This window comes from Oncorhynchus tshawytscha, linkage group LG01 (genome assembly GCF_018296145.1).
Source record: "Oncorhynchus tshawytscha isolate Ot180627B linkage group LG01, Otsh_v2.0, whole genome shotgun sequence".
NCBI lineage: Eukaryota > Metazoa > Chordata > Actinopteri > Salmoniformes > Salmonidae > Oncorhynchus > Oncorhynchus tshawytscha.
In genome coordinates, this window is record NC_056429.1 from 90,012,001 (window position 1) to 90,031,821 (window position 19,821).

The following is a 19,821-nucleotide window of genomic DNA, read 5'->3' on the forward strand; positions in this document are numbered from 1 at the left end:
CAGAAGGGATATCTGGATCTGGACAGAAGGGATATCTGGATCTGGTCAGAAGGGATATCTGGATCTGGGCAGAAGGGATTTCTGGATCTGGGGAGAAGGGATATCTGGATCTGGGCAGAAGGGATTTCTGGATCTGGACAGAAGGGATTTCTGGATCTGGGCAGAAGGGATATCTGGATCTGGACAGAAGAGATATCTGGATCTGGACAGAAGCGATATCTGGATCTAGGCAGAAGGGATTTCTGGATCTGGGGAGAAGGGATATCTGGATCTGGGCAGAAGGGATTTCTGGATCTGGACAGAAGGGATATCTGGATCTGGACAGAAGGGATATCTGGATCTGGACAGAAGGGATATCTGGATCTGGACAGAAGCGATATCTGGATCTGGACAGAAGGGATATCTGGATCTGGGCAGAAGGGATTTCTGGATCTGGGCAGAAGGGATATCTGGATCTGGGCAGAAGGGATATCTGGATCTGGACAGAAGGGATATCTGGATCTGGACCTAGGGCTGTTGCGGTGACTGTATTACCACCACACCGGTGGTAACGAGTCATGACGGCAGTCAAATTCCATGTGACCGTTTAGTCACGGTAATTAGGCTTCTCCAAGCTCTGATGCTGCTGATGGTCATTAGTATCTATCAAACTTGCTAACTGACTGGCACTCTATAATCACTCTGACATCAACACAAATGTGTTCGAAACTCTAATCAAACACTTCACGAGAGCCCATGAGCACATGCTGGGCAACATTTCTTTGCAATTGCACGAGAAAACAAAGTGATAGCCTCTGTTAAAAAGAGGAGGATCCCATCAGCTTTCTATAGGGTAGACCTACTATATTTATTTATCAACTTTCCTTATATTAATCACATTGCTTCTCTTTAAAACAGGAGTATAGCCTACCTGACTGGCATGAAAATAAACCACAAAAAAAGCGTCCTCCATTTGCTATTTAAGTGCATAGATGACATGTATTTTTTCGCTGCTTCCCCTGTTTCGAGACAGGTGCATGATAATGGTCTATTCTAAATCAAAACTAATATCACACCTATATTATTTAGTATATGTGAAGACAAGATTAAAACAAGAATAGTCTGATGGGTGAAAATATTAGCCTATCACTTGTGAATTATATATTGTCACTTGTGAATGATGCCCAGCATAAGAAACTGCCTTTTTTGTGACTTTTTCTAATCATAGTTGCACACCTCATGTAGCCTAGCCCATAGGCCTATATGTTTTAATCATGTTTGCATAACTAATAAAGTGCCAACATTAAGCACATTAATCCGCTTCACAAAGGGTTTAGAGCCTAACTGGCATACATAAGCAGCACAAAAATGCACCTTAATAATAAAAGCATTACATGCATTATCGCATTTGCTGTCACTTTTGATAATGGTGTTTTTCCGCTAATGGAACATTCGTGCTTATAGCCTACTGCCATGTGTGCATTGCTGCGCTTATAATGTGAAGAAATAGAATATGAATATGTGGACAACTACAAATGTGGACAACGACATAGGATATGTATATGAATATGTGGACAACTACATAGGATATGTATATGAATATGTGGACAACTACAAATACCTAGGTGTCTGGTTACACTGTAAACTCTCCTTCCGGACTCACATTAAGCATCTCCAATCCAAAATTAAATCTAGAAACAGCTTCCTATTTCGCAACAAAGCCTCTTTCATTCATGCTGCCAAACATACCCTAATTAAAACTGATTAGCCTACCGATCCTTGACTCCAGCAATGTCATTTACAAAATATCCTCCAACACTCTACTCAGCAAACTGGAAGTGGTCTATCACAGTGCCATCCGTTTTGTCACCAAAGCCCCATATACTACCCACCACTGCACCTGTATGCTCTCGTTGGCTGGCCCTCACTACATATTCGTCACCAAACCCACTGACTCCAGGTCATCTATAAGTCTTTGCTAGGTAAGGCCCTGCCTTATCTCAGCTCACTGGTCACCACAGCAACACCCACCTGTAGCACTCACTCCAGCAGGTATATTTCACTTGTCACCCCCAAAGCCAAAACTTACTTTGGCCGCGTTTCCTTCCAGTTCTCTGCTGCCAATGACTGGAACGAATTGCAAAAATATCTAAAGCTAGAGTCTTATATCTCCCTCTCTAACTTTAAGCATCAGCTGTCAGAGCAGCTTACCGATCACTGTACCTGTACACAGCCAATTTGTAAATAGCCCACCCAACTACCTCATCCACATATTGTTACTTACTCTCTTGCTCTTTTGCACCCCAGTATCTCTACTAGCACATCATCATCTGCACATCTATCACTCCAGTGTTAATACTAAATTGTAATTGTAATTGTAATGGCCTATTTATTGCCTTACCTCCCTACTCTTCTACATTTGCACACACTGTACATAGATGTTTCTATTGTGTTATTGTACGTTTGTTTATGTGTAACTCTGTTGTGTTGTTGTTTTTGTCGCACTGCTTTGCTTTATCTTGGCCAGGTTGCAGTTGTAAATGAGAACTTAAATAAATAAATAAAAGAAAAAGAAATAGCCTAATAGTTTATCAATATTTTAAGCTAAATGTTCTGATCTGTTGCGTCAGCCACATTGCGTAAACAAGTTTAATGCAAGTAGTTGTATTATTTGGGATCTATTGCATCCCACAACTGTCTCAGACTATGTTTGGAATATTTATTTCTCACACAGAATAGGTAAACTTTTGTACATTCGTGGCCAAAAGTTTTTAGAATGACACAAATATGAATTTTCACAAAGTCTGCTGCCTCAGTTTGTATGATGGCAATTTGAATAAACTCCAGGAAGTTATGAAGAGTGATCAGATGCATTGCAATTAATTGCAAAGTCCCTCTTTGCCATGCAAATGAACTGAATCCCCCAAAAACATGTCCACTGCATTTCAGCTCTGCCACAAAAGGACCAGCTGACATCATGTCAGTGATTCTCTCTTTAAGACAGGTGTGAGTGTTGACGAGGACAAGGCTGGAGATCACCCTGTCATGCTGATTGAGTTCGAATAACAGACTGGAAGCTTCAAAAGGAGGGTGGTGCTTGGAATCATTGTTCTTCCTCTGTCAACCATGGTTACCTGCAAGGAAACACATGCCGTCATCATTGCTTTGCACAAAAAGGGCTTCACGGGCAAGGATATTGCTGCCAGTAAGATTGCACCTAAATCAACCATTTATCGGATCATCGAGAACTTCAAGAAGAGCGGTTCAATTGTTGAGAAGAAGGCTTCAGGGTTCCCATGAAAGTCCAGCAAGCGCCAGGACTGTCTCCTAAAGTTGATTCAGCTGCGGGATCAGGGCACCGCCAGTACAGAGCTTGCTCAGGGATGGCAGCAGGAAGGTGTGAGTGCATCTGCACACACAGTGAGACAAAGACTTTTGGAGGATGGCCTGGTGTCAAGAAGGGCAGAAAAGAAGCCACTTCTCTCCAGGAAAAACATCAGGGACAGACTGATATTCTGCACAAGGTACAGGAATTGGACTGCTGAGGACTGGGGTAAAGTCATTTTCTCTGATGAATCCCCTTTCCGATTGTTTGGAGCATCCGGACAAAAGGTTGTCCGGAGAAGACAAGGTGAGCGCTACCATCAGTCCTGTGTCATGCCAACAGTAAAGCATCCTGAGACCATTCATGTGTGGGGTTGCTTCTCAGCCAAGGGAGTGGGCTCACTCACAATTTTGCCTAAGAACACAGCCACGAATAAAGAATGGTACCAACACATCCTCCAAGAGCAACTTCCCCCTTAACCATCAAGGAACAGTTTGGTGACGAACAATGCCTTTTCCAGCATGATGCCATAAGGCAAAAGTAATAACTAAGTGGCTCTGGGAACTAAACATCGATATTTTGGGTCCATGGCCAGGAAACTCCCCAGACCTTAATCCCATTGAGAACTTGTGGTCAATCCTCAAGAGGCGGGTGGACAAACAAAAACTCACAAATTCTGACAAACTCCAAGCATTGATTATGCAAGAATGGGCTGCCATCAGGCAAGATGTGGCCCAGAAGTTAATTGACAGCATGCCAGGGCGGATTGCAGAGGTCTTGAAAAACAAAGGTCAACAATGCAAATATTGACTCTTTGCATGAACTTCATGTAATTGTCAATAAAAGCCTTCGACACTTATGAAATGCTTGTAATTATACTTCAGTATTCCATAGTAACATCTGACAAACATTTCTTAAGACACTGAAGTAGCAAACTTTGTGGAAATTAATATTTGTGTCCTCAAGGGCCATGACTGTACTTGTACTATGGGGGATAGTAGATTGACATAGGCTAGTGCTTCTGCTGTTTGTTAGGCCACCGCATCTTGTTGGCTGATGAAAAGTAAATGTGGACAGGTCTTCCAATAACTTCAATATGCATCTCGGGATCGGATCGGATAAGGGCGCACGCAGTTGCATCCCAGATGTGTCTGTCTTCACTTGTAGCCTGTGAGAAAGACCCAATCACATGATGGAGAGCCATGTGAGTGAGACGCGCTTAGGGGCACGCAGCACTCAGGTAGAAGGGCACAACGCAGCAATCCGGGCCAAAGGCACAACCGCAACTGGCCGCAAAGGGCATGGATTATTTGGGGGTGCATAAAGGCCACAAAGGGGATGCCGCCGTGATATTCGAGGCATTATCAAGTGCTTGTCAAATTGTGAATGAGAGACTGATAAAGTGTGTACAGCCTGCGCAAAAAACAAAGCTACCTCATGTCTTTCAAGCAACTTTTTTTCAAATCGTCATTAGAGTCGCATCATGCAGCCTTACAATGTATTAAAGATCAAAACATATAGCCCAACGTCTGCAGAACAACTAAAGTTGCATTAATAACTCTAAATTAAGCATATAGGAGTACCTACAGTGGGGCAAAAAAGTATTTAGTCAGCCACCAATTGTGCAAGTTCTCCCACTTAAAAAGATGAGAGAGGCCTGTAATATTCATCATAGGTACACTTCAACTATGACAGACAAAATGAGAAAAAAATCCAGAAAATCACATTGTAGTATTTTTAATGAATTTATTTCCAAATTATGGTGGAAAATAAGTATTTGGTCAATAGCAAAAGTTTATCTCAATACTTTGTTATATACCCTTTGTTGGCAATGACAGAGGTCAAACGTTTTCTGTAAGTCTTCACAAGGTTTTCACAACTGTTGCTGGTATTTTGGCCGATTCCTCCATGCAGATCTCCTCTAGAGCAGTGATGTTTTGGGGCTGTTGCTGGGCAACACGGACTTTCAACTCCCTCCAAAGATTTTCTATGGGGTTGAGATCTGGAGACTGGCTAGGCCACTCCAGGACCTTGAAATGCTTCTTACGAAGCCACTCCTTCCGAAGCCACTCCTTCGTTGCCCGGGCGGTGTGTTTGGGATCATTGTCATGCTGAAAGACCCAGCCACGTTTCATCTTCAATGCCCTTGCTGACGGAAGGAGGTTTTCACTCAAAATCTCACGATACATGGCCCCATTCATTCTTTCCGTTACACCGATCAGTCTTCCTGGTCCCTTTGCAGAAAAACAGCCCCAAAGCATGATGTTTCCACCCCCATGCTTCACAGTAGGTATGGTGTTCTTTGGATGCAACTCAGCATTCTTTGTCCTCCAAACACAACGAGTTGAGTTTTTACCAAAAAGTTATATTTTGGTTTCATCTGACCATATGACATTTTCCCAATCTTCTTCTGGATCATCCAAATGCTCTCTAGCAAACTTCCTGGACATGTACTGGCTTAAGCAGGGGGACATGTCTGGCACTGCAGGATTTGAGTCCCTGGCGGCGTAGTGTGTAGATGGTAGGCTTTGTTACTTTGGTCCCAGCTCTCTGCAGGTCATTCACTAGGTCCCCCCGTGTGGTTCTGGGATTTTTGGGATTTTTGCTCACCGTTCTTGTGATAATTTTGACCCCACGGGGTGAGATCTTGCGTGGAGCCCCAGATCGAGGGAGATTATCAGTGGTCTTGTATGTCTTCCATTTCCTAATAATTGCTCCCACAGTTGATTTCTTCAAACCAAGCTGCTTACCTATTGCAGATTCAGTCTTCCCAGCCTGGTGCAGGTCTACAATTTTGTTTCTGGTGTCCTTTGACAGCTCTTTGGTCTTGGCCATAGTGGAGTTTGGAGTGTGACTGGTTGAGGTTGTGGACAGGTGTCTTTTATACTGATAACAAGTTCAAACAGGTGCCATTAATACAGTTAACGAGTGGAGGACAAAGGAGCCTCTTAAAGAAGAAGTTACAGGTCTGTGAGAGACAGAAATCTTGCTTGTTTGTAGGTGACCAAATACTTATTTTCCACCATAATTTGCAAATAAATTCATTAAAAATCCTACAATGTGATTATCTGGATTTTTTTCCTCATTTTGTCTGTCATAGTTGAAGTGTACCTATGATGAAAATTACAGGCCTCTCTCATCTTTTTAAGTGGGAAAACTTGCACAATTGGTGGCTGACTAAATACTTTTTTGCCCCACTGTATTTCTTCGTTAACCATTCAACACAGAACAGCTGCATGTGTGCAATCTCTCAAATTGTTTGCAGAAAATATTTATATTTTATTCAGCTATGTTCAATTGTATTCTTCATACTATAAAATAATGGCACGTAATTCTAAGGAAATCTTGCTGCTAAATGAACTCGTGTAGCCCCCAGCCATTTGGCATAGACAGATCAGGACCTAACTTAAGGGCAACTCAGAGTATGCTATTCTGTTCTTCTGAAATAGACTATGATTTATTCATATCATGCTTCTTTAGACGTGTCTAAAATAAATAACGGATTTATTGTGAAGGTGTAGGCTATATTACATGGATTTATTATACTTTTTACAGTGTGGAAGCCAGGAAGCCAGCCAACAGTGTGGAAGCCATGAGATGCTAAATGTGTTTATGTTGATTAACAGTAAATTACCGTGAGACCGACAGTTATTTGTTGGACAATCACCAGCTGACAAAATTTTGTGACCGCCACAGCCCTATCTGGACCTATGTATGAATCTCCCAGAGTGTACAAAAAGCCATGCCAACATGCTCTGCGGTTTTCATTATTCTCATATGTGACCTTGGATTTCATTACTCTCATATGTGACCTTGAATTTCATTATTCTCATATGTGACCTTGGGTGCTAACAGAAGGGAAGTTCAGAAGTATGATCAGTAATCAGTAATGGGCGACAGTGACAGCTATGGTTGGAGTTCACTTATTCATATTAAATGCTCTACTATGCTCATCCTGTCTCTCACACAAGAGATTTCACAGGAAAAGAGAAAATGATTGATGGTTATAACACAGCAGAATGGAAATAGTCCCTGTGCACAATCCTGTTAAATGAGCTTTTAGTGCCTTTTTTCAATAAGAGATTTGTTCCTGGTTTTAGATGACAAGCCAATTACAAGTAGAGCGAATGTGCATCAAAAGCCTTTTTTTCTCGTAAGTTGGATGAATTTAACTGGTCCTTCCTCATTAAGGAAATTGTCCCCATAATCAAGGATTCCCAGATGAATCATCTCCCAATATTCTTTAGTCTGGCTCCAGATTCCTTGAGGTGGAGAGTTATTCTTATGTATCAAAGGAATGATGAACCCTCTGATGCAGCATGGAGAGAGGATGGCAGTTGCACACCATCAAAAACAGATTCTTTCCACCTCTGGAAATGACTCTCTCTGCTGTGATTTGAGGTTAGTGATTATGGGTGAGTCAGGCCCTTAGAATTCAATAGCCATCAAACCTCTCTAACATCTGCTGGGGGACAAATCCATTTGATGCCAACACAACAACCTGTTCCCACAGACTTTGGCCGTAGTGTATTGGAGGAGAAGTCTCCTGCCCAACATCTTTCATTTTTGTCATTTAGCAGACACTCTTATCCAGAGCAACCAGGGTTAAGTGCCTTGCTCAAGGGCACAATATATTTTACATAGTCGACTCTGAGATTCAAACCAGCAACCTTTTAGTTACTGGCCCAATGCTCTTAACCGCTGGCTACCTGCTGTCCAGCAGAAAAGTGTGTAGCAGGGAGCAATGGCACAGGGCGCCTCCTGCAACAGCGCTGTCTGCCTCTAGTGGAAACCAGTTCGCTATGAAAGAGGGAGCACAGCCATCACAGCATCGATTAAGACAGACAGCAGCTTAACACTAAAACACTTCAGTTGCCTCATAGTAACTGCCTCTGCAATTACTGAGTGTGATGGTCCGCTCGACTGGCAGACATGATCTGGCAGTTACCTCCAATCAAATAGAGCAGATATCCCTGCGCAGCCAGCTGTCTTTTCTCATTATTCAGCAGATGATGTCTAGTGGAACGGATTTGCAAATACTTTTGGATATTCACCGCTGACACATGGCTCCAGGCATAAGCGACATAAGCTTATGTCGAGGTCCCAACTTACTGTTGATTGTTACAATAGTAGAATGCACTAGGTGCAAATTTGGTTGTGCATCAGCAGTTTTTCTCTTGTTATGTCAGTCACTGATAGTCACTTAATTAGCATGTCAGCTAACAATTTTTAGATTGGTAAATGAGTCTAGCCAGCAATCTAAACGTGTAGTAATCATGGCCGAATTCCAACCAGGCATGCAGGGCAGGTGCCCTGACCTCCCGGGGGCCCCTATTGATTTTGATAGTGACTCTCACTCAGATATCATTAACATGGCACAAGTTGTGGCAAAATGTGTATAATAGCAGAAAGCTTGCTTTAAAACTGCTACATTTTCTCCACTCCCCATGGCAAAATGTGTCCAATTGCAGGAAATTAACTTTAAAACTTACATTTTTATCTCCGCCGTCAAGAGGTGGGCCACCAAAATGTTTTGACTGTGAGGTGGGGGGGTCCAGCAACCAAATCTTGCTTAGGGCCCCCAAAAGGCAAAGGGCCGGCTCTGCAAATGGCCTTTGTGCATGGCATGTTGTAAGGCCTAATGCACATGCATAGTGACAGTTGACATAGAGCAGACATAAACAAGCCTTTTCACAATAGCTCTGAACTCATCAGAGCCACACTAGTGCAATTTATGTTGTCCCCTAACCGGCTATCACCCGGTTACTCAACCCTGCACCTTAGAGACTGCTGCTCTATATACATAGACATGGAATCACTGGTTACTTTAATAATGGTACACTAGTCACTTGAATAATGTTTAATGTTTACATACTGCTTTACTCATCTCATATGTATATACTGTATTCTATTCTACTGTATTTTAGTCAATGCCACTCCGACATTGCTCATTCTTATATTTATATATTTCTTAATTAGATTATTTTACTTTTATATTTGTGTGTATTGTTGTGAATTTCTGGATACTACTGCACTGTTGGAGCTAGGAACACAAGCATTTCGCTACACCCACAATAACATCTGCTAAATATGTGTATGTGACCAATAAAATGTGATTTGATTTGAAAACATTTCGATTGTGTGGATATAGAGCAGTAACACACTATGGTATGGTGAGCCTGTTTACAAAACATTGGTTAGTATTGATTATCTCTCAAAATGCAGTTCGATTTTAGGAAATGAATGGTAGTATAACCACAGAAACAGCGCAGCTGGGTAGCCTATAGCAATCAAGGCTTGTTGCTAAGGAACAACCGGAACATCGCCTCTAACTTTTTGTGATTACCTTCTCCCTATATCAAATCATACAGCCACAGATAGAACAATGAGCCAGATGTTTCACCAGAGTAGAAATCTGAAGCATCCGGTTGGCATTTCCACTTAACACCAAATATAGAAGCCCAGTGGCTGGCAGTGGGAGAAGATGGATCGAGATTTTGGCCAACATTCTACACATTTTCTCATTAATGAAACATTGGATCTCAATACAGTTTTCTGTTCCCAAAACTAAAATCTGTTACGAACAGACTGGAATAGGTTTAGTAGACTTTACTGTTTGCCAAAGTTTCTAAAAATGGTGTTGTTTAGAAGGAGTGCAAGGGTGAATTGAGTTATTGCACACGAATACTTCACAGAGTAGGCGTTCCCTAATGTAAATATGCAAATACATGCGAGAACGCGACAATAAGATCTCGCTAGCTCGTGCTTGGCTCTGTCCACCTCCTTGCTTGTTTTTTTGCCCACTATGATTAATTTGCTCCCATTGGAAACAACAGGCTGTGGTCTATCTTGGGTTAGTTCGAAAAAATATTTGATACAACCTTCCATTACATTCAGGCTGAGACAGTGTTTCTCCTAGATTGTTTCAGGCGGGGTCCAAAGCCCCCCAAAATTAACATGGGCCTCTTTAAACATTTGAATTGAAATCAATTTCCCTAATACCCATAGGACCCCACCTAAATAATGGAAACGATGTGGTGAGATCCTTTGGTACGAACCAGTTAAAGTTCTGATGAATATTCAAATGTAAAGTGGGCAATTTAGACTCTGACGTCTTTCTTTTTCCAGCGTTTTAAAACTGGAAAGCTTTGTCGAAGGGACAATACATTATTCAGTTGGAAATGTCAAATACATGTTCTCTCAAAAACCATCATCACAAAATCTACAGTTAATATAGGAGCCAAAGAAAACAGTAATGAGTCCAATTAAAAACACATTTTTTTTCTGAAGTGTGACATTTTTTGCGGCATCTCCTGAATTGTAATCCTTTCAATGGCGGAGAGAACCAAGATAAGAACTATCTTAATTTGATCACCCTGCATGACAGGGAACGCAAACTTGTATTCTGTTTGAGGTTTAAAAAGGCTTCTAAAATGTGTAACTTCCACTTGAAAATGTCAGACTGGATTTGCACTAACCCTTACAAAAATGCCCATTAATACAAATTCACACAATAATTCACATTTCCTGTTGCTGTGAAAAACTGATCAAATTAATATCACACATCTGTACTATATAATGAGTGGAGACTGAATCAATGTCAGTCATGCATTCATTGACAAAGCTACTACTATCAATCATATTGTGAAGACACATTTACTGTTCAGGAGCAGTCCTATTCTTGTCCTCATCTTACCTTGAGGAAAGACAATCCCTATGGGAGGGAGGCAATGGTGGAAATACAATTGTTCACCACTGCTGACCTTTCAAGACCAATATTGTTAATCTCCCTTAATAAAGATAGAAGGTAATTGAGCATAAGAAAATGGAGATTGCCCTGAATGCGTTAATCATAAGGAGAGCCAATATATTGAGCCAAAAACTGTGTGACATAAGCTGCCTGTTGGCGATCCATATAGGTGGCTGAGTTTGCGTGGACGTCAATTCTATACAGTGAGGGAAAAAAGTATTTGATCCCCTGCTGATTTGGTATGTTTGCCCACTGACAAAGAAATGATCAGTCTATAATTTGAATGGTAGGTTTATTTGAACAGTGAGAGACAGAATAACAACAAAAAAATTCAGAAAAACGCATGTCAAAAAATTTTATAAATTGATTTTCATTTTAATGAGTGAAATAAGTATTTGACCCCTCTGCAATAATGACTTAGTACTTGGTGGCAAAACCCTTGTTGGCAATCACAGAGGTCAGATGTTTCTTTTAGTTGGCCACCAGGTTTGCACACATCTCAGGAGGGATTTTGTCCCACTCCTCTTTGTAGATCTTCTCCAAGTCATTAAGGTTTTGAGGCTGACGTTTGGCAACTCGAACCTTCAGCTCCCTCCACAAATTTTCTATGGGATTAAGGTATGGAGACTGGCTAGGCCACTCCAGGACTTAATGTGCTTCTTCTTGAGCGGTTCCTTTGTTGCCTTGGCCGTGTGTTTTGGGTCATTGTCATGCTGGAATACCCATCCACGACCCATTTTCAATGCCCTGGCTGAGGGAAGGAGGTTTTCACCCAAGATTTGACGGTACATGGCCCCATCCATCGTCCCTTTGATGCGGTGAAGTTGTCCTGTCCCCTTAGCAGAAAAACACCCCCAAAGCATAATGTTTCCACCTCCATGTTTGACGATGGGGATGATGTTCTTGGGGTCCTAGGCAGCATTCCTCCTCCTCCAAACACGGCGAGTTGAGTTAATGCCAAAGAGCTCCATTTTGGTCTCATCTGACCACAACACATTCACCCAGTTGTCCTCTGAATCATTCAGATGTTCATTGGAAAACTTCAGACGGGCATGTATATGTGCTTTCTTGAGCAGGGGGACATTGCGGGCGCTGCAGGATTTCAGTCCTTCACGGCGTAGTGTGTTACCAATTGTTTTCTTGGTGACTATGGTCCCAGCTGCCTTGAGATCATTGACAAGATCCTCCCGTGTAGTTCTGGGCTGATTCCTCACCGTTCTCATGATCATTGCAACTCCACGAGGTGAGATCTTGCATGGATCCCCAGGCTGAGGGAGATTGACAGTTCTTTTGTGTTTCTTCCATTTGCGAATAATCGCACCAACTGTTGTCACCTTCTCACCAAGCTGCTTGGCGATGGTATTGTAGCCCATTCCAGCCTTGTGTAGGTCTACAATCTTGTCCCTGACATCCTTGGAGAGCTCTTTGGTCTTGGCCATGGTGGAGAGATTGGAATCTGATTGATTGCTTCTGTGGACAGGTGTCTTTTATACAGGTAACACGCTGAGATTAGGAGCACTCCCTTTAAGAGTGTGCTCCTAATCTCAGCTCGTTACCTGTATAAAAGACACCTGGGAGCCAGAAATCTTTCTGATTGAGAGGGGGTCAAATACTTATTTCCCTCATTAAAATGCAAATCGATTTATAACATTTTTGACATGTGTTTTTCTGGATTTTTGTTGTTGTTGTCTCTCACTGTTCAAATAAACCTACCATTAAAATTATAGACTGATCATTTCTTTGTCAGTGGGCATACGTACAAAATCAGCAGGGGATCAAATACTTTTTTCACTCACTGTACATGTTATTCACTTGAGTTTGAGAGGATGGAACTACTAGTATTAACCTGTATTCTCTGCCCATTTACCTGATGCTGTTTGGCATAGAGTACTGTGTGGAGCCTATTCAAACAAATTTCTATCCCCATACAACATCCAGCACATGGACGTCTTTGAAGTGGCTTTATGAAACCAACTAACATCATGAAATGAGGAGATGAGATGTGTTATTGCTGAAGGGTTGTTGAATGATCGATCAGGTAACACTTACAACAACAAAAAAATGTATCGATTTGAAGTGGCTTTATGAAACCAACTAACATCATGAAATGAGGAGATGAGATGTGTTATTACTGAAGGGTTGTTGAATGACTGATCAGGTAACACTTACAGAAAAAGTTATTTGGCATTTTGCTCAGAACCCTCCTTTAAAACTTCTTCAGGATTGATGGGTCCCCTGTGGGATGGTTGAGCTAACATAGGCTAATATGATTAGCATGAGGTTGTAAGTAACAAGAAGATTTCCCAAGACATAGACATATCTGATATTGGCAGAAAGCTTAAATTCTTGTTAATCTAACTGCACTGTACAATTTACAGTAGCTATTACAGTGAACAAATACCATGCTAATGTTTGAGGAGAGTGCACATTTTTTAACATGAAAAGTTATTAATTAACAAATTAGGCACCTTTGGGCAGTCTTGATACAAAATTTTGAACAAAAATACAACGGTTCATTGGATCAGTCTAAAACATTGCACCTACACTGCTTCCATCTAGGGGCCAAAATCTACATTTCAACGGGGCTGGAATAATAATTCTCTTGCATTTCAAAGATGATGGTACAAAAAAAGTTGTTTTTTTCTTTGTATTATCTTTTACCAGATCTAATGTGTTATATTCTCCTACATTCCTTTCACATTTCCTCATACCTCAAAGTGTTTCCTTTCAAACGGTACCAAGAAAATTGATATCCTTGCTTCAGGGCCTGAGCAACAAGCAGTTAGATTTGGGTATGTCATTTTACGCGAAAATTGATAAAAAGGGTGTGATCCTTAAAATATTTGGACCTGACGTATTAGGCATACATTGTAGCAACCTGTTGATAAGAGGACAATTAAATGATAAATCTTTCATTTTGTTTGTGCATAGAGGGACATGTTAGCCTGAATTGATTTCCCTACCTCGTCATGTTTTGCACCCTTCAAAATGATGATAAAATACAAGCACTAGCCTGACAACAATAAACCACCGTTTTTGTTCATCAAGGAACATATGGCCATGAAGGGTACATGACCCTTTTGAATGCATTGTTTGTGACCCAAAAATGTAAGTGTTAACAGCAATTCAGGGAATGGATCACATCTGGTGTTTTATTGTACTGCAAGAGGCTGACTGGGGGAAGGGATGGTCTGGTAGGCTGACAGGGGGAATGGATGGTCTGGTAGGCTGACTAGGGGAATGGATGGTCTGGTAGCCTGAAAGTGGGGAGGGATGGTCTGGTAGGCTGACTGGGGGAAGGGATGGTTTGGTAGGCGGACTGGGGGAAGGGATGGTCTGGTAGGCTGACTGGGGGAAGGGATGGTCTGGTAGGCTGACTGGGGGAAGGGATGGTCTGGTAGGCTGACTGGGGGAAGGGATGGTCTGGTAGGCTGACTGGGGGAAGGGATGGTTTGGTAGGCTGACTGGGGGAAGGAATGGTCTGGTAGCCTGACTAGGGGAATTGATGGTCTGGTAGGCTGACTGGGGGAAGGGATGGTTTGGTAGGCTGACTGGGGGAAGGGATGGTCTGGTAGGCTGACTGGGGGAAGGGATGGTCTGGTAGGCTGACTGGGGGAAGGGATGGTCTGGTAGGCTGACTGGGGGAAGGGATGGTCAGAGAGAAAGCCTTGGTGTCTCCATGACAACAAAAAGCACTCTGCACTATTTTCCCTGCAGTTTTTCTGCCAACTGGAATGGATTTTCCACATGAGCGTGCAGATATCATTCTGTGGGTGACACTGATTGTCATTTGTTTGTGCTTGTGAGAGTTTCTGGATGAAAGAGCTGATCTGGTGGAAGATTGAGGGTAGGTTAGGTGTTGTTGTTAATAGCATGAACATTGTCCACTGTGTAGCTGTTTTGAACATATAAAGGTTCAAAAGGTCTTTGCAGTTACTAGAGCTATTAAGTTGGTACGCACTTAGGAAAGAATCCAAATTTGAGATAGGAATGACTAACTTGATTTTGTGTACATCATGCATTGACGTCAATGCAAGATTTTCACGAGTTATGCACAGCAATCTCAGGCTACATGTCTTTAAAAAAAAGTTTCATCATAATGCCAATCAGTTCACCACCACGGCGTTCATTGGGGTAAATGGAGGACTTTGTGAGTGGATTCTGAATTCCCCAAGGGAGTTGACTCTCTTGAGGTTGTGCTTAATGTAGCTTACATGCCTCTGGGTCATAGTGAAGTGTGGCAATGTGGCACATGTTCAGTAGGGAACACCGTAATGAAACTTGTGCTGTGATTAATGAATATCTGTGTTCTTATTGGACAAGCTGAGGTAGTAGTTATTCTGGATAAAACTGAACTCTACTCAGGAGTCGTAGACTACTATGTCATCAGCAGAGATCAGTTGGTTGTCATCTCCTCTTTTGGTCAAAGACTAAAAGAAGCAGGCGAATGCTGATGGGCTACTAAGGCCACCCCGGCTGAGGAAGACATTTCTGAGAAACAGCATTGATTTACTGCTGGCCTTGAGCATCTTTCAATGACAGTGTGGGATTGTGGCTGGTGACTGGAGATACTCAACTGTTTCAAAGCTTTAGGCTCTTAACACCTTTGGTATAATATGAAGGACATTAGTGAAGCTGTTTAATTAAAAACACATCTCTGGCAAAGGCATGCCAAAAGATGCATGAGCTCCCTTCAATCAACAAACCTGTTACTAAAAGATAATATGTCTGTATAGAAAATGGTGTGATGCCTGCTGGGACCGGTAACAAAGTAACATGTGTAACCGATGTGAAATGGCTAGCTAGTTAGCGGTGGTGCGCGCTAATAGTGTTTCAATTGGTGACGTCACTCGCTCTGAGGCCTTGAAGTAGTTGTTCCCCTTGCTCTGCAAGGGCCACAGCTTTTGTGGCACGATGGGTAACGATGCTTCGAGGGTGGCTGTTGTTGATGTGTGCAGAGGGTCCCTGGTTCGAGCCAAGGATGGGACGAGGAGAGGGACGGAAGCTATACTGTTACACATGTACACATGTCAATCAGAAAGCTATCAGCAGTCTCGTAGCCAATCCATCCTCTCAATGTCTCCATACAGGCCAGACTGCTGCTCAGTCTCACAAGGGCATATCAAGGGCTACACATACAATACATTTCTAATGAGCCTTTACCCTAGCGAATCATTTTTCATTGAAAGGGTATAGGCCATACTACTATTGACATATAGCCATATGTAATAATGTAATAATAGTGCAATTACACATTGTTATATTGTACCTGTTAAGCCTGTCATTACTGTATTTTGCTTTAATATTATTGCAAAATAACAGGCCTTGTCATTTTTCTGGCCAATTTGACATGCATTTTGGGAGGGTGGGGCATATGCTCAAAATATCTCAAAATATGCTTAAATGTAGCCAATTGTTTCTACTGTGCCACAACAATGGTTTCTATGGCAGCTAATGTTATGAGGGTGACTATGAGGGTCTGGAAATCCGTTGCATTTTAGCCAAAATTCCTTAACAACTGGAGTTGTAAATTGTAATTGTCTGATTAACATGTGATTGCAATGCTTTTTCTTGCAGCATTTTATTCTGACTAGGCTACATGAGATTACCCATGGTGCAATGCTCTGCCTATTGACACAAATAATGCAATATGCTTTATTTTTATGATGGCCTTCAGCACATGTTGTAATGAATTCCCTAATGAATTACACAGGCTAAATAATGTAGCAATTTGCAGGTCAATATCATGATTTACATGCGCCTCACTACCGGTGCCATTCCTTCACATGCTCTGTTCAGATTAATTATTGAGCAGGGTGCCATATTCATCTATAAACAACCTGTTTCTTTCAATTTACCACATACTATTCTACATGATTTAAAAGGCAACAAGTTACTCATGATGTCCCCGTTTATGTCGGGTTACTGTCCATTGATGTCCCTATTACTTTGAAATTTACAAAGACTAACCTAGACTAGGCTAGGATTTAACAAACATCTGGACAATTGTCAGGGCAGTGTAGACTATAAAACATGGGATTAGTTTGTGATATCTTACCTGATAATGACATACATGACGAGTACGTTCCCCACCAGACCAAGCACACACACGATAGAGTAAAGAGTCGTGATTATAATCGCGATGATCACTGGTGTCGAGTCTTTGGCTAGGTTGTCTGTTCTCTCACATTTGGCCTCTACACTCACGTTATCGCTGAAGTTCCGACAAAAAACACTATTGTTCATCATGGCCAAATGTGAGAAATAGTACGGAATGTCCGATGTGTTGCCACCGCTTCCCATCGTCCACTGAATAATGATGTGTTGATTTGAAATGTAGGCTATCACTGGCGCGACTTGCTGTATGGCTTTTTGTTGCAGGTCCACTGAATCTGTCTGTGCTGAGGCGCTCAGCACAAGAAATTCTGCAACGATTCTCTCACCTTCCAGGCTGCACAGTGTGAGTTTGAAGGCGCTTTTGTGTCACACCACGTTAAGTACCCGTAAACACGAGTGACGGAAGGAAGATGAACATGAATGAATATTACCAATTTCCCTTAATGCTTTTTCTCAATTTATCAAAAAATGACGTCACTCCATGAACCACCCGACGCACGGGCGTTAGAAAGTGGTTAGAAAGTGGTAATTGTCTGTATATAATTTTTTTAATGACTTAATTTAAGTGCGCTACAGTAGACTGCATACATTTTTCAAACTCCAAACCCAGCCGCAGGTCAATCTGAAGCGCAGCTATAGACCCTGGCATATAGGCTACAATTGAAAGTCTCGTTGAAAGTGTAGGCTAGTAGCAAGCTACCAATATCAGAAAGATATAGGCTACAATTGTACAACAATGTGGTGGTGGTGTTGGTGATGATGAGGGCGGTGGAGGAGGTGGTATCCTCTTAAGCAACAGGTGCACTTCATGCACCAACAGTCAAAGCATTATACAAGGTTTCACTAACTCCCAGTGCAGTGTAATGCTTGATCACGTACTGTATCTACATAGTAGATCACACATAACACTTTTACGCACGTAATCTCCTTTTGACACTTGTAGAATGATTTGAGGTATTCTTATATTTAATGTTTTGTGTTGCATCATAAGTGAAAGAGGTCTGGTACCCACTCCTATAATCCAATGGGCATTGATTTGAATCATGGTAATGTAACTCTGTGTTACATTGCTGTTTCTGGGAAATGTTAAGTGAATGACATTCATTTGTTAACGTGTTGAAGGCCGAACATAGTTTACAGAACAAAGCAGCTGCAGTTGCGACACTCAAAAACATTTGATTAAGTTAGGACAAATGCCACAGTGAGTCCTCTGTTTTGAATAATATACAAACTGCTTGTGTGGTGTTATTATTAAAATATATCACTGCTGTAGATCACAAGCACAGTTTTTAGTTACATCAAAACATATGTCCATGTGTCACGGTGCTGACTTTTGCCCAATACCTGCAGCAAAAGCCTCTACCCCGTCCTCTGGCTAGGCAGAGTACTTTAGGATTTTAGTTACTTCGGTGTAACAAGGGCCTTGCCGTGCGGCCCTATCAACCTTCCTATGTATTCGTAATGGGCCTTCGCGTAAATTGGGTTTGTTCCTTCTTTCACGTTGTCACTCCCTTATTTTCCGGTCTAGTATGAGGCCTTGGATAGATATACTCCTAAATATTCTTAAGCGTTATGGATTCCTCCTATATTTCCTTACTTTCAAGTTATCTTTACCTATTTATATATCAATACCTAATAACAACTCCTAGTAGTTATTATTCTCGTCAGCTAGTAGTCACTTGGAAACTAGTATTGGTATATGTTTTGACTCTCTTGAAAATATATTATTGTCCACACAATGAAATATTCTTTAGTGCAATCACTTTAACATATAACCAGGGTCACTTTCTGTTCAGTGAGAGTGTCAAAGGCGTTTGCTCTCCAGATCATTAATCTGGCCTAGTTCAAGCTTTTATTAAGTCACTCTGTTTTTTGTCTTATACACATCATTACAATTCAATGGTTATACAGTTTCTCAATACAACAATAATGCTCAATCAATCCTTAATGCTTTAAGCTATGCCAGATAAAATTGCAAAACTTTAAATGCGTTAACACTTCTGACAATATTGACTAAATAGCAAAAATAGTTCAATTACCTTAAATGCTCAGCCCCTTGGTCACTTTCCCGTAATCGGTATTCTTACAGCTATGACGCTAGATTCCGAATTCCAATATCTCTATACACTTCCAACTCTGTGTATGGACTCAATATATTGTAACTGGTACTTGGCTATTTTTCCTTGAATTGCTAATCACTTCTGGTTTCTGGTGTCAAAAATGCGAACGCCCGCTTTGTCTATGTGATCAAGAGGTGATTAGACCTCTGTTTTTCGGAGACTCAGTCGGGTTCACAAGATTCAACCAGCTTCTTCAGAGTATGACCCAATAAGTACTTAAGCACAATTATCCGGTTCTCAAAATATTGTTTTACTCTATCAAAAAGTGTATAGTGCAATAGTAAATTTACCTATGATGATTCTCCATATGAAGTCTGTTTCATATGTTAGTGAGGATCATGCTGTCTTATGATCTCTGTTCTCTTTATATACCTTTTGTCATGTTCTGACCTTTATTTCCTTTGTTTTATATTTATTTAGTATGGTCAGGGCGTGAGTTGGGTGGGCAGTCTATGTTTGTTTTTCTAGGTTTGGGGTATTTCTATGTTTCGGCCTAGTATTGTTCTCAATCAGAGGCAGGTGTCATTAGT

At 41.5% G+C, this 19,821-nt stretch overlaps 1 protein-coding gene across 1 annotated transcript in view; it reads right to left on the reverse strand.

Moving 5' to 3' along the window:
- Positions 1-17,831, reverse strand: part of LOC112234581 (delta-type opioid receptor-like) — a 31,450-nt gene extending 13,619 nt beyond the window's left edge. The window contains exon 1 of the mRNA XM_024402769.2: positions 17,113-17,831. Coding sequence (XP_024258537.1) covers positions 17,113-17,357 — 245 coding nt within the window. The 5' untranslated portion in view covers positions 17,358-17,831. The remainder of the gene's footprint in view (positions 1-17,112) is intronic.
- Between the last annotated feature and the right edge of the window lie 1,990 nt (positions 17,832-19,821).